This window comes from Odocoileus virginianus, chromosome 7 (assembly GCF_023699985.2).
Source record: "Odocoileus virginianus isolate 20LAN1187 ecotype Illinois chromosome 7, Ovbor_1.2, whole genome shotgun sequence".
NCBI lineage: Eukaryota > Metazoa > Chordata > Mammalia > Artiodactyla > Cervidae > Odocoileus > Odocoileus virginianus.
Genome location: NC_069680.1, coordinates 23,723,045 through 23,743,348, shown reverse-complemented (window position 1 = coordinate 23,743,348; position 20,304 = coordinate 23,723,045). Strand labels below are relative to the sequence as shown.

Below are 20,304 nucleotides of genomic sequence, written 5' to 3'. Positions count from 1 at the left end.
TGTTTTTGCTGTGGAAATTCATTTGATATTCCAAATAACTTAGCTAACTGCTTGCATGATTAAAAAGCAGTTGATTTCCTTCCAGTCAGTAGTTAATTATAAAAGTATATACATTATATATGTGATTTTTAAAGTCCACAATATGTCTAGGTCTATAAATATTGTCTGTAAAGTAACATACACACTGGCTTTTCCATGACAGTCATTCTAGAAATAGCTCAAAATTTCACTTACAGTGGCTCTGTGTTTCTTTCTCCTGGGCTGTGGAGTGTGATTGTTCTGTTCAACCAGTCGTATAAATGTGTGATTCCCAGCATGTTCCAATCACCATGGTAGGTCCTGGGGATGTATAGATGAGTAAGACATGGTCCTCTCTACATTTTGGCTAACCAGTATTTTAAAGACTTCTTTTCAGAAGTTTGCATTAATGTTTAAAATGTTAAAATAGCAATAATATTTAGAGAGTATTGGAAATGGGTTGCCCCAAAAGTTCATTCAGGTTTTTCCATAGCATCTTATGGAAAAACCCAAATGAATTTTTTGGTCAGCCCAGTATATGTACCTGGTATGATGTGGAGATATTTGATCTTGCTTGGAATTGGTTGGTTTGATACATATGTAAAGTAGTGCCTATAACCATTATTAGTATGTTTGTTAATATAGTTAAGTATTTTAAATAATAATTCAGTTGCTGATAATATATTCAGTTTCTTAGTGCTGTGGCCAGAGAGCTTTTAAAGTAAATTTTATTTTGTCTGTGCTTTCTTACTAATTTTTATTTCTGGTTTTTGTGATATTTTCTGCTATCCCTAATTCATGTCATTCAGATTTTTGGAAGATACCCATTTTTCAAGGTCATTTTGAATTCTTTTATCAACTCAGTGCCATTTAAGTGATACCTAGTTTTGTCCTCAGTAATCTGTTGAATAGTTGCTCGTCAGAAATAATATTGAAAGTTTCTCTGCAGGAAATTAAAGGAGTGTATTGAGGACATAGGTGGTCCTGGGGAGATCTGATGAAAAGGACACAGGTGTTTCTTCACTTGATATCAGCTTTAGGTTACCGATGACTGCATCTCTGTGGCACGTCACCCTGGGCAGATGACCCAGTTTTGCAAAGGAGTCAGTGACCATAAAGACATAATAGGCAAAAAGAGTTGAAAATTCATTTACTTGTTTATGAATTGATTAATCCAATTTACAAATGAATGAATGCATCTAGGCAGTTAAGCCACAAATATTTGCTGAGTCCCTACTATGTGCCAGGTATCATTTTAGGCTCTGGGGATGTAGCACAGGGAATAGGAGAGAAACGCTCTTTCTGTTGGGAGATTATGTGATAGGGAGGAGGATGAATAAACCAGTAACTATGCTGTCAGGATAATGTGCGCTAACAAGAAAAGTGAAGAAGAGATGAGAGACAGGGAATGGTGGCGGTGATAATTATATGAGGATGTCAGGAGAGGCTCTGAGGAGAGGGGCTCCTTGGCAGACCCCTGGATGAAGAACGTGCACCGGTGTGTATCTCTGGGTGGTACATCCCAGGCCCGATGTGTTCACAGAACAGCAGGGGTACTGCTGAGGCTGGAAAACGGAGTAGGGCGTCTCCCGTCTTGTCTGTGTCGCTTGTGAAGGTTTTGTTTTTCTAATCTCCCATTTTTGCTCTTCATTGACTGATATTCATTATCATAAAGGTGTTTATGTTTGGTTGTAGACCTCTTACCTGAACACCTATATAGCACCACATTTTAGTGTTTTATAGCACTGAGACTTGGTATCCCTGGGCTTTGTTGCTTCCTTCACCAGTTCTGATGGATAGGGCTGTTTAGTCATGGGTATGACAAAGGGAATCATGGATTGGAAAAAGCATCTAGGTTCTAACTCTAGTTTTGTTGCTGACTGTAAAATAATGGAACATTTCTGGACCACAGTTATCTAGGCATAAACTAAAGGAGTCAGATTAGATAACTGCCAAGATTCCTCTTAACTGTAAAATTCTGTGATTTCAATGATTTTTACAAACATTCCCCAGGAGAAATTGAATACTTCCTATTTCCTTTTTTAAAAAATAGTTTTAAAAGTATTTATTTGTTTATTTGGCTGCACTGGGTCTTGGTTGCTGGTCGCGGGCTTTCGCTAGTTGTGGTGAGTGGGGTCTGCTCTCTATCTGCGGTGAGCAGGCTTTTCATTGCGGTGGCTTCTCTTACTGTGGCGCACAAGCTCTGGGGCGTGTGGGATTCAGTAACTGTGGCTTGTGGGCTCCAGAGCACAGCCTCTGTAGCTGTGGTGCGTGGCCTTGGTTGCCCTGCAGCATGTGGGATCTTCCTGGACTGGAAATCAAACCACTGTCCCCTGCATTGCAAGGCAGATTCTTAACCATTGGACCACCAGGGAAACCCTAAAGTTAATTTTTAAGTTTATATGTAGTGAGGTGCACAAATCTTAGATGTACAGCTTATTGAATTTTTACATATGTGCTCTTTTTGGACCTTTCTGAAATTAAAAAAAAATACATATATATATATATATATATATATATATATGTTTTTTTTTTTTTTTCCATCCGTGGTTGATTGAGTCTGTGGATGGGAGAGTGTGGAGGGCTGCCTGTACATGTATATTCTAATTATCTTTTCCCAATCTGGAAACCTGTATTCAATACCTAGGGAAGTATTTTAGAAGAATGCAATTTTAAAGCTTTCCCATTTTGTTGCATTTTTGTACATTTAATTTATAGATTAAGAAAGCAACAGATTTAAAAGTTTCTCTTACTACATAAAAATTTGGTCCCAACATTGACTTTAAAGAAATGCTAAGATACCTTTTCTCTTAAACACACTTCTCAACTTATTTCCACACTTCTTTTGAGAGTTGTTTAATATTTTGTGCTGGTTCTTAACTTAATGTTATAAACAAGCAGGTGATAGGGTCCTGTGGTAGAATGATTCTCTCATTAGAGAAGTGAACAGCTCAGCACATGATGTCACCAGCACTTGTGTCTTTCTCTAGTGGGTATTCCTTTTGGTGACTTTACCAAGAACTCTTTTTCTTTGCATTTTGATGTGAACTCTGCGGTGATTTTTTTCACTGCTGGTAGTGTTGGAAAGCAACAGAATTCTTTTAGATTCCATTCTGTTTGAGTGCACCTCTTTAAGCTATAGAGTTATGACTTTCTTCCCTAGATTTATAGACTCATGTTTCAAACGTAACCTTTTAATTTTAGGAACAAACACCAAAGTTGGAGGTAGTAAATAAGTTCAGATGTACACTATTTGTGTTAATGGATACAGAGCCACTATTTATAAAATATTCAATTATTAGAGCGAACACATGAGGTAGGTGTTAGTGAGTGACTTAATTATAGCTCAGATCCCTGTTGCTCTTAGACGTTGGGGGAAAAGTTGCAAGTAGTAAGAGAATACGCACTGAAGTAGCTCACTAAGTAGGATGTGCATTAGCAAACTGGAATCAACACTATGAGCAAAACATTTATAGCTCACTCTGTGTGTTAGTGTTAATAGACTTTTGTGATTCTGGGCAGGTATTAATCTTTTAAGAGTCATTTATTACAGTTCTTTTCATAGTGTGGACTTGAGCATTAGTCCCTTCACCATTCCAAAGTGCTAAATCTTACAAGGATCCCCTGAAGAGATATTATTGGCTGGGGACCATGACTCTTAATTAAAGTGGGGGGAAGAGCCATTGATTCATTGATAGTTTATATTAGATTTTTCAGACACTAAACAGCCATGCTGAATATTTTCAATAAGCATTTCTACTAAGTATAGATGGTGAAAAATGGTTCAGAACTGGCAGTGACCAGTGTTTCTTAGAATAAGTTTTGTGGAATATTGGTTCTGTGAAATGGTAATAAATGTTACATGAAATTAAAAACCAACCAACAAACAGAACTCTGGTTATGTAATTTTGCAAAGCACTAGATTAAATGAAGCTGAAGGGTTTTTTGTTTTTCCAGCTGTGTTGGGATACAGTATAGTTTTTTGTTTGCAGGGATTCTCAGGCCCTGCAATTTGTCTGTATATCTTGTACTTTCTGTAAAGTGAAGAACGGGAGGTGAGACAGCAATAGTATGCAGCATTTCCCAAACTTATTTGGCCACGCAGTCATTTTTTAGAGTGTCTTGGGAACTTGGCATGCCAGAGGACACCATCGGTGAAGGTGATTAGGCTGAAATAGTTTTGTGGATAGAAAACTAAGACAGATAATTTAAGTACTCAAGTAGCTAGAGCTAGTAAGATTCCAGACTAATTCTTAGATCACTGTTCTTTCTGTCAGAAAAAAAAAAAATGTAATGGCTCAGAAGACATAGTAAATATGTTAGACTGTAAATAAGGCTTTCATTGTCATCTTTTAAGATTTACTGAAGCTTCGTGTCCTATCCAAGGTTCTAGGTCTAACCAGAAAAGGCAGTACAGGTGGTCATGTCTTTCAGCTGCATTGCTCACAAATGGAAAAGGGAATCGCTGTAAAGGTGAATTTGCAGAATTACCTAAATCTGCTTTTTACTCCCCACTACAATTAGGATAAACAGGGTCTTAGTTCTCAAACCTTAGTTTTGACTTCCTATTATGTACAGGTTTAATTTTCGTTCCTTTGATGGCTTCTTAAATGGTGTGGGGAGAGAGTTTAGCTTATTACAATTGACTCTTAATTAAAGCTTCCATATTCCTGATAGAAAAACTTAATAGTTTACATTTTGTATGATCTAGCTTGCTTGTTATAAAATTTTAAAGAAATATCTTACTAGATCATAGCCTAATATAGTCAGATTTCTTTTTTAAGCATTAGATGTGACTGAGCACAGCACAGCATACCATGTACCAGGGTGACAGGCTAAGAAACAGGAGCTGTGCAAGTATTTTGTTAATGCAAGAAAATTCTGGATAATTCATGGGAGCAGTCTTAAGACTTTGAATTCCACTTTGACAAATAGGTACACCTCACTGATATTCTTTGGTTTAGGGGAAAAGCTGTGGCTTACCTTATAAAAAATGTTGTTTGGTGCTTTTTTATATAGGAACTTAACATGATCCTTATTACGCAGAAAAAGGCATTTCAGGAAGATATTAGCTTAAATTACTTATATGTTGAATATTTAACATTATAAAGATAAATAGTTGATTATATTAATAGTTTTCCTGGGCTATTCTGGCAAAATTAGTAGTGTATATTCTTCTTTTTATTCCCCTACTCCTCTCTGCCCCCTAAAACTGACATTGCTAATAACAAGTCTTGAAAAAAGAAAGAATTTACTAATTATAAGTGACAGGAGGTTTAACTGCAGTTTTGTGTGCTTGGAAAACTGTTTAGAAAATTTTGGTAAGCATTAAGTGCTTCTCTGAAAGGAATGAGGTGTTATGAGATAGGCTGCTGCTGATTAATAGAATTATGGTACTAGGAGTGGTGAGTCAGAATGCTGCAAGAGAAGCAAGGTTAGTGAGTGACTTTGTAGCGATAGTGTTGATCTGTATGTATCCCTTTCCTCTTTTTATTTTTTTTTCCAGTTTTGTTGAAAAATAAAAATAATTGACATATAGAGCTGTATAAGTTTAAGATGTATAGTGTAATGATTTAACTGACACCATGAACTGATGGTCTTAATAAGTTTAGTAAACATCCATCATCTCATTAAGATACAAAATTAAAGAAATAAAAAAAATTTTTTTTGTTGCAATGAGAACTCTTAGGATTTACTGTTAAAAACTTTCATATATAGCATAGAGCAGTGTTAATTTTGTCATGTTGTACATACAATTCTAGTACTTAATTATCTTATAACTGAAAGTTTGTATTTTTGACTGCCTTTATCCGGTTTTCCTTCCCCCTACTGCTGTCTCTGGTAACCAGAAATCTGATTTCTTCTTCTATGAGTTTTTGTTTTTGAAGTGTAACTCTTTCACAAGGCTATGTTAGTTCCTGTTACACAACATGTGATTTGGTATTTCTGTGCATTTCAGAATGATCACCGTGATAATTCTCATTATGACCTGTCACTGTACAAAAGTGTTGCACTGTTACTGACTGTTTTCTACACACTGTACACCTTATACCTGTGACTCATTTGTTTGCAACTGGAAGTTTGTAGCTCTTAATTTCCCTCAGCTACTTCTCTCCCCGCTCACCCTCTTCCCCTCTGGCAACCACCTCTTTGTTCTCTGTGTCTATAACTTTTGTTGTTTATTCATTTGTTTTGTTTTTTAGGTTCCAAATATGAGTGAAATCCTACTGTATTTTTCTTTCTCTGATTTCTTTCATTTTCTGATTTCTTTCTTTCATAATATCTTCTAGGTCTATCCATTTGTTGCAAATGGCAGGATTTCATTTTAATTAAATAATTGTTTAAGGCCACATGGCTTGTAGAATCTTAGATGAAACGATTGAAAGAGATCAGAAGATTCCATTTTTTATGGCTGAGTGATATTCCATTGTGTGAGGACTTCCCTGGTGGTTCAGTAGTTAAGACTCCATGCTTCCACTGTAGGGGGTGCAGGTTTGATCCCTGGTCAGAGAATTAAGATATCCCAGATGCTGTATGGTGGAGCCAAAAAAGAAAGTTCCGTGTTTGTGTGTGTGTGTGTGTGTGTGTGTGTGTGTGTGTGTGCATGTACCATATCACCATATCCGTCTGTTAATGGACATTTAGGTTGCTTCTGTTTCTTAGCTATTATAAATAATGCTGCTGTGAGCATGTGGTTGCATATATCTTTTTGAATTAGTGCTTTCATATTCTTTGGATAAATACATAGGAATGGAATTGTTTGATCACATGGTACATCTATTTTTAATTGTTTGAGGAATCTCTATACTGTTTTCCATAGTGGCTGTGCCAGTTTACATTCCTACCAGCAGTGCACCTGGGTTCCCTTATTCCCCACATTCTTGCCAGTACTTGTTGTTTGTTGTCTTTTTGGTAATAACCATTTTAACAGGTGTGAGGTTGCTACCTCATTGTGGTTTTGATTTGCATTTCCCTGATGATAAGTAATGTTGAGCATCTTTTCATGTGCCTGTTGGCCATCTGTATATCTTTGGAAAATGTCTAGTCAGTTCCTCTGCCCATTTCTTCTTAATCGGGGAGTTTGTTTTCTTGATGTTGAGTTGTATATTTTGGATAGTAACTCTGTATCAGATACATCGTTTGCAAATATCTTCTCCTATCCAGTAGATAACCTTTTCTTTTTGTTGATAATTTCCTTCTCTGTGCACAAAGGTTTTTTAGTGTGAAGTAGTCTTGTTTATTTTTGCTTTTATGTCCCTTGCCTGAGGAGGCATCCCCCCAAAATATTACTAAGACTGATGTCAAAGAGTTACTGCTTGTGTTTTCTTCCAGAATTTTATGGCTTCAGATCTTATTTAAATTGAAATTTTTACATGGAGAAGAGGCTTGTGGTTGCCAAGGAGGAAGAAGGGTGGGGGGGGGGGGAAGATTGGGAGTTTGGAATTAGCAGATGCAAACTGTTATATATGAATGGACAAACAGCAGGGTCCTCCTGTGTCTCACAGAGAGCGGCGTTCAGTATCCTGTGATAAACCATCACAGAAAAGAGTATGAAGAAGAATTTATGTGTATGTCTGACTGAGTCAGTCTGCTGTACAGAAATTAATACAGCAGTGTAAATCAACTATACTTCAAGAAAATAGTTTTAAAAATAAATGAATTTAAATCTTTAATGCATGTAAAATTTGTTTTTGTGCTTGATAAGAGAGTAGTCCACTTTGACTCTTTTCCATGTAGCTGTCCAGTTTTCCCAGCACCATGTATTGAAGAGACTGTCTTTCCCCCACTGTGTATCCTTGCCTCCTTTGTTGAGCCTTTAATTTTTGCCATTTTAAGTATGGTGTATTTTTTGTGTGGCCTTCTCTCCGTTGATCCTGTTTGGGCTGTCTGTGCTTCTTGGACTGAGATGTCTGATTCCTCTCACAGGTTAGGGAGTTTTCAGCTGTTGATAGTATGTAGGTGTGTGTTCTCTACCCTTTGTCTCTCTCTCCTCCTTCTGGGACCCCTGCACATGAGAATGTTAGTACCTGTAATGCTGCATGAGGTCTCTGAAGCTGTCCTCATTTCTTTTTTCGAAACTTTATTTGTTTATTAATTTTTGACTGCACTGGGTCTTTGTTGCTGTGTGCGGGCTTTCTCTAGTTTCCCAGGCTCAGTAGTTGCGCCTCGCACTCTGTAATGTGGACTCAGTAGTTGAGGCGCATGGGCTTAGTTGGTCCACGGCATGTGGGGTCTTCCTGGAGCAGGGATGGTGAACCTGTGTCCCCTGCATTGGCAGACAGATTCTTAACCTCTGGACCACCAGGGAAGTCCTTACTCTCTTTTTCTGTTTAGCTTCAGTGATTTCCACTGTTTATCTTCCAGCTTGCTGATCTCTTCCTCTCTGTCATCTAATCTACTGTTGATACCTGGTAGTGTTATTGTTTATTTTAGTTGTTGTATTCTTCATCTCTGTTTGGTTCTTTTTTGTATTTGACATCTTCTCTTTGTTAAAAACATCTGACTTCTCACCCTGTTCATGCGTTCTGTCCCAAGTTCTTTGAGCATCTTTATGATCATTACCTTGACCTCTTTGTCAGATAGATGGCATATCTCCACTTCACTTCGCTCTTCTTCTAGGGTTTTATCTTATTCCTTTGTTTGAAACATATTCCTCTGTCACCTAATTTGCTATTTTCATTTCTATGTATTTGGTAGGGTGGCTACAATTTCTTCCTCTTTCAGGTATAGCAAGGGAGATACCCTTACAAATGGAGATTTCCATTACCAATGTATAATAAATATTTTCTTGCAAAGAGGCAACTCCTACTTGGTTTTCAGAGTTTTCCCCAGTCTGCTATATCTTAAAAATAACCAGCTTAAATAATATTCCAAACAGACACATTTTGGGGTGGCAAATTCTGCTCCCCTTACATTATAACTGGCTCTGTTTTTTAGAGAAGTTTACATTCACAGCAGAATTGAACCATTTTTGATACTGATTTAACTTCATGCTATTTGTTAAAAAGGTGTCTATTTTTGTTATCAATTTTAGTGTATATACAAAATGTACTTTACAAATTATATCTGCCTTTTTATGACTGTTGTTTTTCAAAGTATTACCTTCTTTTCTACTGAATATATTATGTGTCATTCATTATGAATGAATTTACTAAATATTAGTAATTAACTGGAGGGAAAATAGCAGTGGGTTTTTCTGGTGCACTAAAGTAGGTGAAGCATTTTCATCCTTTCTCATGTCCTATGATTAGGATGGTGAATGTGTGCCTTGTGATTTGTTATTCTGTTTATACAGCCTTGCTGATTGAGAAATTTATATATTTCGTGTTTTGGCAGCATCAAACAGGAAAATAATTTTTAGGTCTGTATTGAAAAAAAAAACTGACAGGAATGTCATATATATACACGACAAAGATGTAAATTATTTGAGTTTCAAGGAGACAATAGTTTTCTTGGAGAGTATATACTATTCTTTCATTATTTAAAGCGACTTCTGTCAGACAAAAAATTAATCAGTCCGGTTGATCTAAGAAAGAATTAGAACCTTTTATTCAAGCTAAAATGAGGATTATAACCTGGAAGCCATTCAGAAAGCTCCAAGAACTATTCTGCCTGTTAGAAGTCAAAACACAGCTATAGAACTTTTATGACAGAGGAGCTTGTGCATTAAATGATACACAATCCAGATCTGCAGGTACAAAATGATGGGTTGTGTGACCCCTTACAGGATCAAGAAGGAATGTTATCTTTGAAGCAGTTGTCTTGATGGTGCTGGGAGGATGTTACTCTTCATGGTTGAGCAGGTATTTCTGCTCATGGTGGAGGTATGATGGATGGATGATGCAGATAAACAGTGTGTATTAGAGGGGAGAGAGGAGGCCAAAGGGCATGGCACTGCTTTTTATGTTTAAATTTTTCTTGTCTTCCCATAAAGTACAAATTTTATTTTACACTTCCATCATAATTAATTCATTAATTACAACTGAACCAGAAATACTTCTAAATCCTAACTTAGTATGTATAATACAGTTAACATGCACATACTAGAGAAAAGCATGGAAACCCTACAATAGCAGCTTTCTCAACTTTAATATAAAAACGCACCATGCCTCATTTTTCTCTACTTTGAAAACTGGGTAGTCTTTCAACTATCACTTTTTACTCTTGGGAGGAAGGCTGGAGATTATTTTATGCTGGGCTAATGTAAAAAGAATCCAAGACTATAAAGGTTGCAATTTAGATTTCATTAGAATTATGTGCTTCATATCAGCATTATGAAATTAAAAACTTTTGGTTTATCTTGCACTTTCAGAAAGTTCTCTTTTAGCAGTTAACATAATTGAATTGCATATTAGTATTATTTAAACTAAGAGAAAGATCTTAATAGTGCCTACATTTTATTATACCCTATCATCTAAGGCCTAGATGATGCTTACTAGTTAATTATGTGGCTGTGGTGTACACTAGTAATCTTTTAGGAATTTATTTGCTTTAGATTTGGAGGTAATAAATGTCTGGTATGTTTTTTAAACTTTATTATGAAAATTTTAAACATTAACAAAGTAGAGAGACTTGTATAATGAATCCTCATATATTCATCTGTCCTCACTAGTTTCATATAATGTCGCTTCTTGTTTTATCTGTACATTCCCCACCATAACTTGCCTTCCAACCCCCCCATGCTTTTGAAGGGAATCCCAGACATCAGGTAATTTCATTGAGAAATATTTCAATATGTATCTCTAAAAGAGAATCAAAATATCTATATTCCCAGTGAGTACTAGCTAGCTGTGTTGTGGAGAGGAAGTTCAAGAGTGCTTGCTAACTGGCCTGCCATCACATTGTGTTGTAGTTTATCTGCATTTAGTAAGATCCAGAGTTTATATTACTTGGCTTTTTTATTATTACAATAAGTCTCAAAGGATTTGGAGTGTTGATTTTGTAAATAACATCTAAGAAAACATGATTACCATTATGAATATGTATGAAAATATGTGACAGTCCTCATCTCAGAGCTAACCCGCAATTTGCTTAGTCAGTTTTTTCAGGCTCCTCCCCAGTTCCAAAATTTGTTTCTTTATTTAAATGCTGAGAAACAGCATGTAACACTTAGTTTCAGATGAAATTTATAAGCCATAAATTTATAATTTGTGAAATTTATAAGTCAGAGAGAGAGAAAATACGTGTATGAGGTTGAAAAAAGAGGAAGGGCGGAACAGCCTGGGTTCTAGAGAGATAGCTTCCCCTTTAGTTCACTGTCGCTTAACCCACCTGCTCTCTTGGTCTTGACTTTTTAATTTCTCTCTGTTCTTGCTTTCCTTTTTGGTTTATATCTTTTTCTTCTCTGAAGTTAGGCATTTACCTGACTTTGCCTGTGGCATTTATATTGTTGATTCCTTCTTTATTATGTAGGTATTGTTTTATTGCATAGGGGTTGTGACATAAAGCTTTAAAAAATAAATATTTTATTTGTTGTGTTTTGTTTGTTTTTATACAGATTTTGACAAATATTTAAACTCATGCTATGGTCTAGATTGAACTTTTCTGTACTCTGTAAATGAATTATATAGTGTATGAAGCATTATATATAGACATTTAGGTTCACTTTATGTGCCCTTTTTGAAAAATTTTGTAATAAATTTTCCTTTTTTGTGTGTTCTCTTTTGCTGCTCCTTTATTGGATGGAACTGATTCTATTCGAATGTGATTCTGCAGTTCACAAGATTCCTTTGCAGCTCACCTTTGGAGGTAAGAGGTTACTCATTGACCTTAATACTGCTATTGGTTACTTTTGTGAGGCATTTATTTGATAATTTAGGAGTGATCATTTTGTCAGGATGTATATTCTTCAATACCATAAATGAGATGAATGCACACTTTGTTTTATAAGACTTCCAGTAGTTCCAGAGCTATTCACCTTCACAACAGATCGTTGCCCTCATTTTATCAGGTAGACTGAAGTCAGTCCATTTCACTTACCTGCTTTTTATTTTACTTACTTATTTAGTTTTGACTGTGTGGGGTCCTCAGTGCTGTGCGGGCTCTCTCTATTGCGGTGCTCGGGCTTCTCACTGCAGTGGCTTTTCTTGGTGCTGAGCGCATGGTCGAGGTCGCACAGGTGTCAGTGCCTGTGGCACGTGGGCTCAGCAGATGCCACCCCCAGGCTCTGGAGCCCAGGCTCAATAGCTGTGACTCATGGGCTTAGTTGCTCTGCTGCATGTGGGATCTGCCCAGATCAGGGATTGAACCTGTGTCTCCTGCATTGGCAGACAGTCTTGACCACTGAGCCATCAAAGCAGCCCAGATCAGTCCATTTTAGTGTCTTGTTTTGTCTCCTTCCTCCCATGACGGTCTCACATTGACTTTATCTTCATAAACTGCCCTGGTGTTAAAGGGGAGCTGGAGAGGTCTGGGCAGAGGCTGTCACCAGGGAGGTTTCAGTTAGTCTGAGAGAACTTTTTAAAACCCGTGGATTGATTAGGGAAGAGCAGAGGACTTACTTGTATTGAGCTCCATTATGCCCACGCAGGCTTCTAGGTGCCCGGCTCACTTTCTCATCTAATTCTTATGACGGTTCTGCAATTTAGACCTGAAAATGCAGTGATGAAATTGTGAGATAACGAAAACTCTTAATCAGAGAACCAGATACAGGTGTGAGCTGTGGTTGAAAAGGAATTAATTGGAGAAGATGGTGAGATTTTGGGAAAGGAGTCAGAGAGGGGAAGCAGTGGGGCACGTGGAGGGACTCAGTACCAAACCTGGAGTTCAGCCAGGTCTTCACTTACTGGATGCACAACTCGGGGCAGTCGCAGCGTCCCTGAGCCTCAGCTTGCTTGTCTTCAAGATGCAGATAATGATTTCTACCTCTCAAATGAGGCAGTGGACATGGGAGCAGGTTATAAAGTGCTCTTTAGGTCTTACTGATATTTTGTGTTCTCCTCTCAGGCTGTGCTTTAGCCTCACTTGATAAGACTCTGTCCCTGCCTTTCACTTGTCCTTCCTTTTGCCTCTGTTGTCTACCTCACTCTGTGTTCCCTTCCCCACCTCCAACCTCTGCAGATCACATCCTGCTTCAGGCCGAGCCTAGATGCTGTATTGTCTGTGAGGCCCTCTCTGCTCCACATAGAGGCAGTTGTGCCCTTCTCTGTTTCCTTATTATATTCTCTGATTATTGAAGCTACTGTTGTTACGTGGTGTGGCCCGCCCTCCTGGTGGCCAGCTTGAATGAGTTCCAGGGGAAGTGGAGCAGACCAGAGGGGTAGTACCGTCCAGGTTTGGTTCCATTTTCTATGTCCAGCAACCAGGGGGAAACAAAGCCTGGAAAGATTCTGGGCTTTGAAATGAGAGATCCTTGGGTGGCCCGTGAGCAAGTCGTTTCATCTTTTAAGTTCATCTAAAACATGGAGATAATAATAATACTCACAGGGTTATTAAAATGAAAGGAGATAATGTGTGATAGACGCTAAGTGTAATACCTGTCACATAGAGTTTTAAATGAATTTTGGTGTAAAAACAATAAAAGTTAAAACTATATCATAAGAAACTTGAAGACAATGTAAACTATATAGTCTCCTAGTTAGTTGATAAAGTGCTTTCTAAACATAGAATGAGAAATATCACAAAGGAAAAGATGGAAAAATTAAATTGGATTTTGTAAAAAAAAAAAAAAAATCCATGATTTGGTTCATGAAAACATATATAGTTAAAAGGCAGTTTGGGAAAGTGTCGTAAAATGATTATTGTACTTAATATAATCTCTTAGAATCAGTTTTTAAGTATAATGTTGTCTTTTGACCGAGATGTACATCAGGGAAATCTCTAATGCCAAAACAGGGTCTAGTCTTGGGGAAAAAAGGGACCGGCAGGAGCTTAGAAGCAGAGATCACGTTGATAATGCTTAAGGCTGGACTCTCATTTAAGCAAGAGCTCAGAGGAGTTGCCAGGAATAGGAGTTTTGAGCAGAAGGCATTTGGGCTGGATGAATTTATCTACACAGGGAGTAAATGAGGAGGCTGGTGCTTGATGTCTGCCTCACTGGGACAAACTACCAGTTTGAAGATGTTACTGAACAATAGCAGAGATACTTTAAATAGTCCTCACTGGTAGATTTCTCTTAAATGTAAGCTCAGTAAGAGAGGACCCTGTTTCTCTTGCTTCCTTGTGTTTACATATAATAGTTAAGTACTCTTGATACATGGGCTTCTCAGGTGGTGCAGTGGTAAAGAATCCACCTGCCAGCGCAAGAAATGCGGGTTTAATCTGGGTTGGGAAGATGCCCTGGAGGAGGAAATGACAACCCACTCCAATATTCTTGCCTGGAGAATTCCTTGGACAGAGGAGCCTGGGGGCACTCCAGTCAATGGGGTCACAAAGAGTTGGACACGACTGAGGATGTACACACTATTGATACATGGGAAGCACTGAATATGTATTTGTTGAATGAATGAATGAAGGAATAAGTAAGTAGGCACAGTGAAAGCTGAGAGTAGCAAGCTTTTCCGCATAATCAGGGCTGCCAGAGCACACACAGGCTAATATTTATGTCTCAATCTGGTTAACAGTCTCTCTTCCCAGCTAGCTTGTAGCTACTTAAGATCAGGATCTTTATTTTTTTCACCTTTGGATGATCTCAAGTATAAATAGGACTTGGAATAGTACCAACCGTACACCTAGACTTGTACCAAACAAACATTATAAAAATTACATATTATTCTGGTTAAATGCTGGGGAATCTTTATGTAGAAGCTTCAGTCTTTGGTGAAAAGTAGAAAGGAAAGCATCATGATCAAAGTTAAGTGATCGTTTTTGTTTTTTTCTGTCTAATCTGCTTTTTCCGTTTAATGATCTGGAGTTGTACTTTACCTTGGCTAAATTGATCTTTTTTTCTTACTGGGCTTATGGACATGGAAGAGGCAAAAGAATAAAAATTGAAGATGACCAATGCGCTTTCTTTTTTTGAAGCATTTGGGAAATACTTTAACCTTTTTTTTTTTGAGAGCATTCTGTTGGTATTTTCTAGCTTGAATTTCCCGGGGCCACCTGATGGCATAGTTAGTGACTGCTCCCCCCGGGCCTCCAGCAGTGCTGAGTTTAGGATTCTGGTCCTTTGCTGCAGCGCAGAGCCAAGGCAAAACCAAGGCAGAAGAATGTTGAGAATCTCTAAATGTTTAATTTTGCCATTAAGCTTATGCTTTAGCTGGAGAAGGAAAATTGCAAATATGGTTAATCCCCAAATACCTTATTTTGAATAAAAGAAAAATAGTTCAGTAGAGGCAGTAAAATACTTGAGGTTTGCAGTTGAAAATGAAGGAGACTTTAAATTTCATTCTGTCCGCAAAAACTACCATGAATGAACCACGCTCCTTTGTTGGAAGTCCTAAACAGTTAACTGCCACATGAATCTAACGAAATTGTCAGGTTATAGTAATCACATCAGTAATGTGATCTGCTGTCATTTGAATGGAGCCATGTGTGGAGAGTCAGTTACTTCCCTCTGTGGGGCTGACCCTTTTACATTCCTGTAAGCTGAAGACTAATAGAGCTCATTAAGCTTTATGGGAAAAGAGCTTTTATCACCTCGTCAAGTCAGGCAGCATATTTCCATTATATTCCTAATTTCGTGTGGCTCTGTAGCTGCTGATGTGCCTTCCCCTGCTAGGTTTACATGGTATCTCTCCCTTACAGACATTTTTATTGACATTTCCTAAGCCTGAATTACATTTGTGTGGCACCACCTACAGATGTCTTCAATTAAATGTAGGTAAATAAAAGGGATTATGTATCAGAGGCTGAGAGATTCTTGAAATTCTCTTCTAAGTCAGACTTTGCCAGCCAGTCCAGTAGGGTGCAGTCTTGCCGTCATTTTGGAGGGGAGAACTAGCAGAAGAGGCATTTGTAAGAAAAGTTAGGCCACGTGGGAATGTGGGTCTCTTAGGAGTCTCTTCAAGAATGTCTATCGCTTCATTCCAGATAGCTGAAGATCTTCTTCGTTAGCAGTTATCATCATAATTTTTTGGGAAGTTAGCACCTGTAGTATATGGGGGTACTCTTGGGTTACATTATTCTCACAGAATGTCTATGCAGCAGTTATTTCCAGTTTCCTTATGAAGAAAATTGAACCTGGAGAAGTAGATTAGTTGAGTTCAAGATCACAGCTACTAGTGACCCAACAGCAGCATGTCTTAAGAGTCTTATGTTACGTGAAGTGATGATAATATTATTTGAAGGAAAAGAGTGAAAAATTTGAGCTCTGCCAGTGCGGCACTGTTGACACCCTGGGTTGGGTGAATCTCTTTTCTGAGCACCATCCTGTGCACTGTGTGATGCTCAGTACGGTCTGTGGCCTCTACCCTAGAGATGCCGGTAGCACCCTCCCCCGTCTGTGGCCTCTACCCTAGAGATGCCGGTAGCACCCTCCCCCGGAGTTGAAACAAAATGTCTCCAGACTTTGCTAAGTGTCCCTAGGAAGTAAAATGACTCCCTGTTAAAAACTATTGCCCTGCGATAGTCTTAAAAAACAAAGAACAAAAAGAGTTAATAATTCACTAGTGATAGTAGCAATGGTAACACGTTTTCAGTCTCCCAGAAGGTGGGAAAAAGGACAGGTGAAAAAAAAGGAGAAATGAATTGAATAGAAAACAAATAGCAAACAGGTCCACTTAAACCCAACCATAGCAATTGTTACACTAGATATTAATGATCTAAACAAAAGTCTGCTCTATGGAAATGTTTTATATATGTACAGTTGAAAATATGTATGCAGCCAGTGGTCATACATAGCCACTGTGCTCTTTAGGAACTGATTTAAAAATTTTTTTAATTTTAGTTAACTTATGTAGCCACATGTTGCCAGTGGCTATCCTATGGGCAATACACGTCTAAACATTCCAATTGAAAGGCAGAAAATCTAGATAAAAGAAGAAAAGCAAAATCCAACTTAAATATGAAAGCATAGTAGGTTAAAAGTAAAAGACCAGAGTAAACTATACCATGTAAATACTAATCATAATAAAAGTGGAGTGGTTGTCTTCATACCTAACAAAATAGACTTCAGGGCAATGGCTCTTAGCAGAAGGAAAATGGGCATTTCATAATGATAAAATGGTCAGTTCATCAAATGAGGACGGTAATCCAAAATGTGATACTCTTGATAACAGAACCTCAAAATACATGAAGCAAAAACTAATGGAACTGAAAATAGGAGTAGTCAAATTCATTGCTATAATTGGAGACTTTAAAACAACTTTCTCAGTAATTGATAAATAGAAAATTACAAGCAATATAGAATATTTGGACAAAACTATTAATATACTTCTACTTAGTTGATACCTGTTGAATGCTACACCCAACAATGACAAAACACATATTTTTTCAAATATATATAGCGAATTTTCTCCAGGACAGATTATATGCTATAACATTATACAAATCTCAGTAAATTTAAAGGGATTGAAATAATCTCTGTTCAAAGTGGAATTAAATTAGAATCAGTAACAGAAAGAACTGTTATTGCTTAGCAATAATAAGGACAAACAACTTAGTTAAAAAATAGGTAAGAGACCTGATTATATATTTCACCATGAAGACTTATAAATCGCTAATAAGCACATGAAAAGATGCTCACAATCCATTAGGGAAATGCCGATTAATACCACAACGAGATACCAACATAAACTCACTGGGATGCCTGTAATCAAAAGGTGATACCAAGTGTTGGTGAGATGTGGAGAAATTGGAACCCTCAAACATTGCGGATGGGAATGTAAACTAAGTTTATATGGTGTAAACATTTGCCAGGATAGTATTGTGTATTGAACTAGATGGATGTTTTCCTTAACATTTAAATAATAACTAGTTGTATCCAATATTAAGTAATGTTAGACATTAACATTTTTTGGTAGTTCCCAAAAACAACTTTAGATGTTTTTTTGAAGTTGGGAACTACTTTGTTTCTTACTTGAAACTCTGGTACACTGGGATCATATGTGTGTATTAGCGTGTGTGCGTGTGCATATTTGTTTGCTGATTGCAAACTGCAGGTAGTGAGGGTTGGGATCTGGCTTTGTAGTCTGTGGTGACATTCATTCATTTTGCTGCCAGGAAAATAAAGGACAGTGAGAACCTGACCATCTCTTTGCTCAGCATGTGAAATAGCATTGATCTTGGGATGGCTGTGGCAAGTGTCACGATGTTGCCAGTAACCAGAATTTGGAAGAGGGACTGGCTCTTACCTAAACGCAGTCCTGTAGAAGAGAAGGGAGCTTGCAGAGGCAGTAGCGGGAAGGATGAGGTGGGCAGAAGGTTGAGTTGCTGATCATGAGAAGGGAGTTCAAACAGTTTTGCCATACAAAGGGGACATACCCAGCGTGGTAGTCAGAGAGCTGGCCTGAGTTGGAGCACTGTGGAGATAAGGCTTGAACTGGTGAGTTGGTACAGCACTTGGGAGGACCAGCTGCTGAGGCCAGGGCAGACAGGTAACTAAAGAGGGGCTGGACTTTCTCCAGAGAGTGGTTGTCAATCTGCTGTTTGTTACTGACTAATCAGAAATGGAATGCTGGGCAGTGGTTTGATCCTCGGGTCAAAAGTGGGAGTAGGAGTGAAGACTGCTGCCTTTTCTAGTTACCTGGGTTGGGAAACAGTTTTGGAGTTTCCAGGGGCTGAACCCTACACTTAGAATCAGAGGTTGAATAGGTAAGGGCGTGTTGGCCAAGACAACAGCTAGAATTCAGAAGCCAAATCCCCCAAATCATTCGGATTGTAATTGATCGTTCTCCCTTTCAGTTGAGTCTGAGGACTGTTGGGCAGTTCTGTTTCAGGTGGGGCTGCTGACAAAGATCGATTGAACTGAAGACATCATTGCTTGCCCTCAGTTTTCTGCAGTAATGCTTGAACATCCATGTGGTAGTCAGAACAGTATTCCCGGGCTTAAAGTGGCACTCAGCAGATTTGGATTGAGCTCAGAAGTGAATTTATTCCTAGTTAGTCTTTGAATGTCACATCATAGTTGAATCAGTGGAAGCTGAAACTTTGTATTTCTCAGGGAAATTGTATCCACTGGAAGTCTTTGCCCAGAAACTGATCTCAGGTGAAGAAAAAAAAAGAACTTGATTCAGAGAATAAAAGAAAGCACACTAGAATGGAAAACCAAACATCAAATAGAAAAATGCTGTGTTTCCTTGTTGCAGATCTTTCTGTATGGGATGTCAGTTAGTTTAGGCATCTAAGTTCCTTCAAGGTATCTTGTTACCAGGTGAGCCTTCCTTTAGCAAGTAGTGGTATTCATCATTACTCTGAGCGTCTTCAGTTGTGCTCACAGTTAGGGTCATCTGCCTTGACGATTTCCATTACCTATTAGATGTGCGTGAATGCTTCAGAAAATGTTTGAATGGTAAATCCTGGCGTGGGTTAGTTTCCATGGGGATGTCAGTCTTGTTTGATGTTGGCAGTCACTGAGTTCTAAATAAAAATACCCGTTTGGGTTGTCACCATGGGATGTTTTTCTCTTCTGTAAGAAAGATTGGAAAAATAGGAGTCTTAAATTGAACTGACATTAAGTAAGTGCTCCCACTAGAACAGTTGCTTTTGTTTCTAATGTGTTTGTTGTAGTGCTCTATAAATACCGACTGATATGTAGAACTGAGAAGTTTGGGATCCTGTTACTTTTCCTTTTGAGCATTTAGGTAGTGCCTCATAAATGTCTTTTTGTTTGATGATGAGGGTTGAAAATATAAATATAAGGAAATGTCAAAGTAAACAATATATTCACATCTTAATTTTTATCTATTTGCTCTGCAGTAAAAATAAAGAAATAAATTCCTTTTTTCCTTCTGTCACATTTATTAAAAACATTTGCCGTAAATCTTTTCTCAGTTTCCTATGTTTAGAGTTCAGATTTTGGTCATTACAGTGTTCCTAGTTTTAAATTGTAAATATTAGGGGAATTTTTTTTTTGCTTTCTTTGAAGCTTTTTAGTTCCTAAGATTTCTGTCATCAAGAAATATATTTCTTGACTCATACTTTGGTTTAATAAATTGCTGAAGTATCTCCATTCGTTATTTTGAACAGAGCATGTTAATATATTTTGATTGTGTTTTAATGTGGTGTGCCGCATAAGCTGTGTCCACTGAGAAGAACACTGCACTGAAAGTTGGGAATTCCAGGTCCTCCTTAGCGTTCTCCTGAGCTGGCTGTGTGACCTTGGGCAAGTCTCTTAGGCTCCTTGACCCTCACTTTTTCACTTGTAAACTGAGAAAGGGTATCTCAGATGATGACATCCCTCAAAAGTGA

At 37.9% G+C, this 20,304-nt stretch overlaps 1 protein-coding gene across 10 annotated transcripts in view; it reads left to right on the top strand.

Annotated features, from left to right (window-relative positions):
• The window catches only part of ATE1 (arginyltransferase 1), a 160,257-nt gene that overhangs the window by 37,197 nt on the left and 102,756 nt on the right, over positions 1 to 20,304 (top strand). For all 10 annotated transcript variants that reach the window (XM_020910812.2, XM_020910804.2, XM_020910793.2 and 7 more), the window contains one exon: positions 11,734 to 11,766. In XM_020910812.2, coding sequence (XP_020766471.2) covers positions 11,734 to 11,766 — 33 coding nt within the window. The remainder of the gene's footprint in view (positions 1 to 11,733; positions 11,767 to 20,304) is intronic.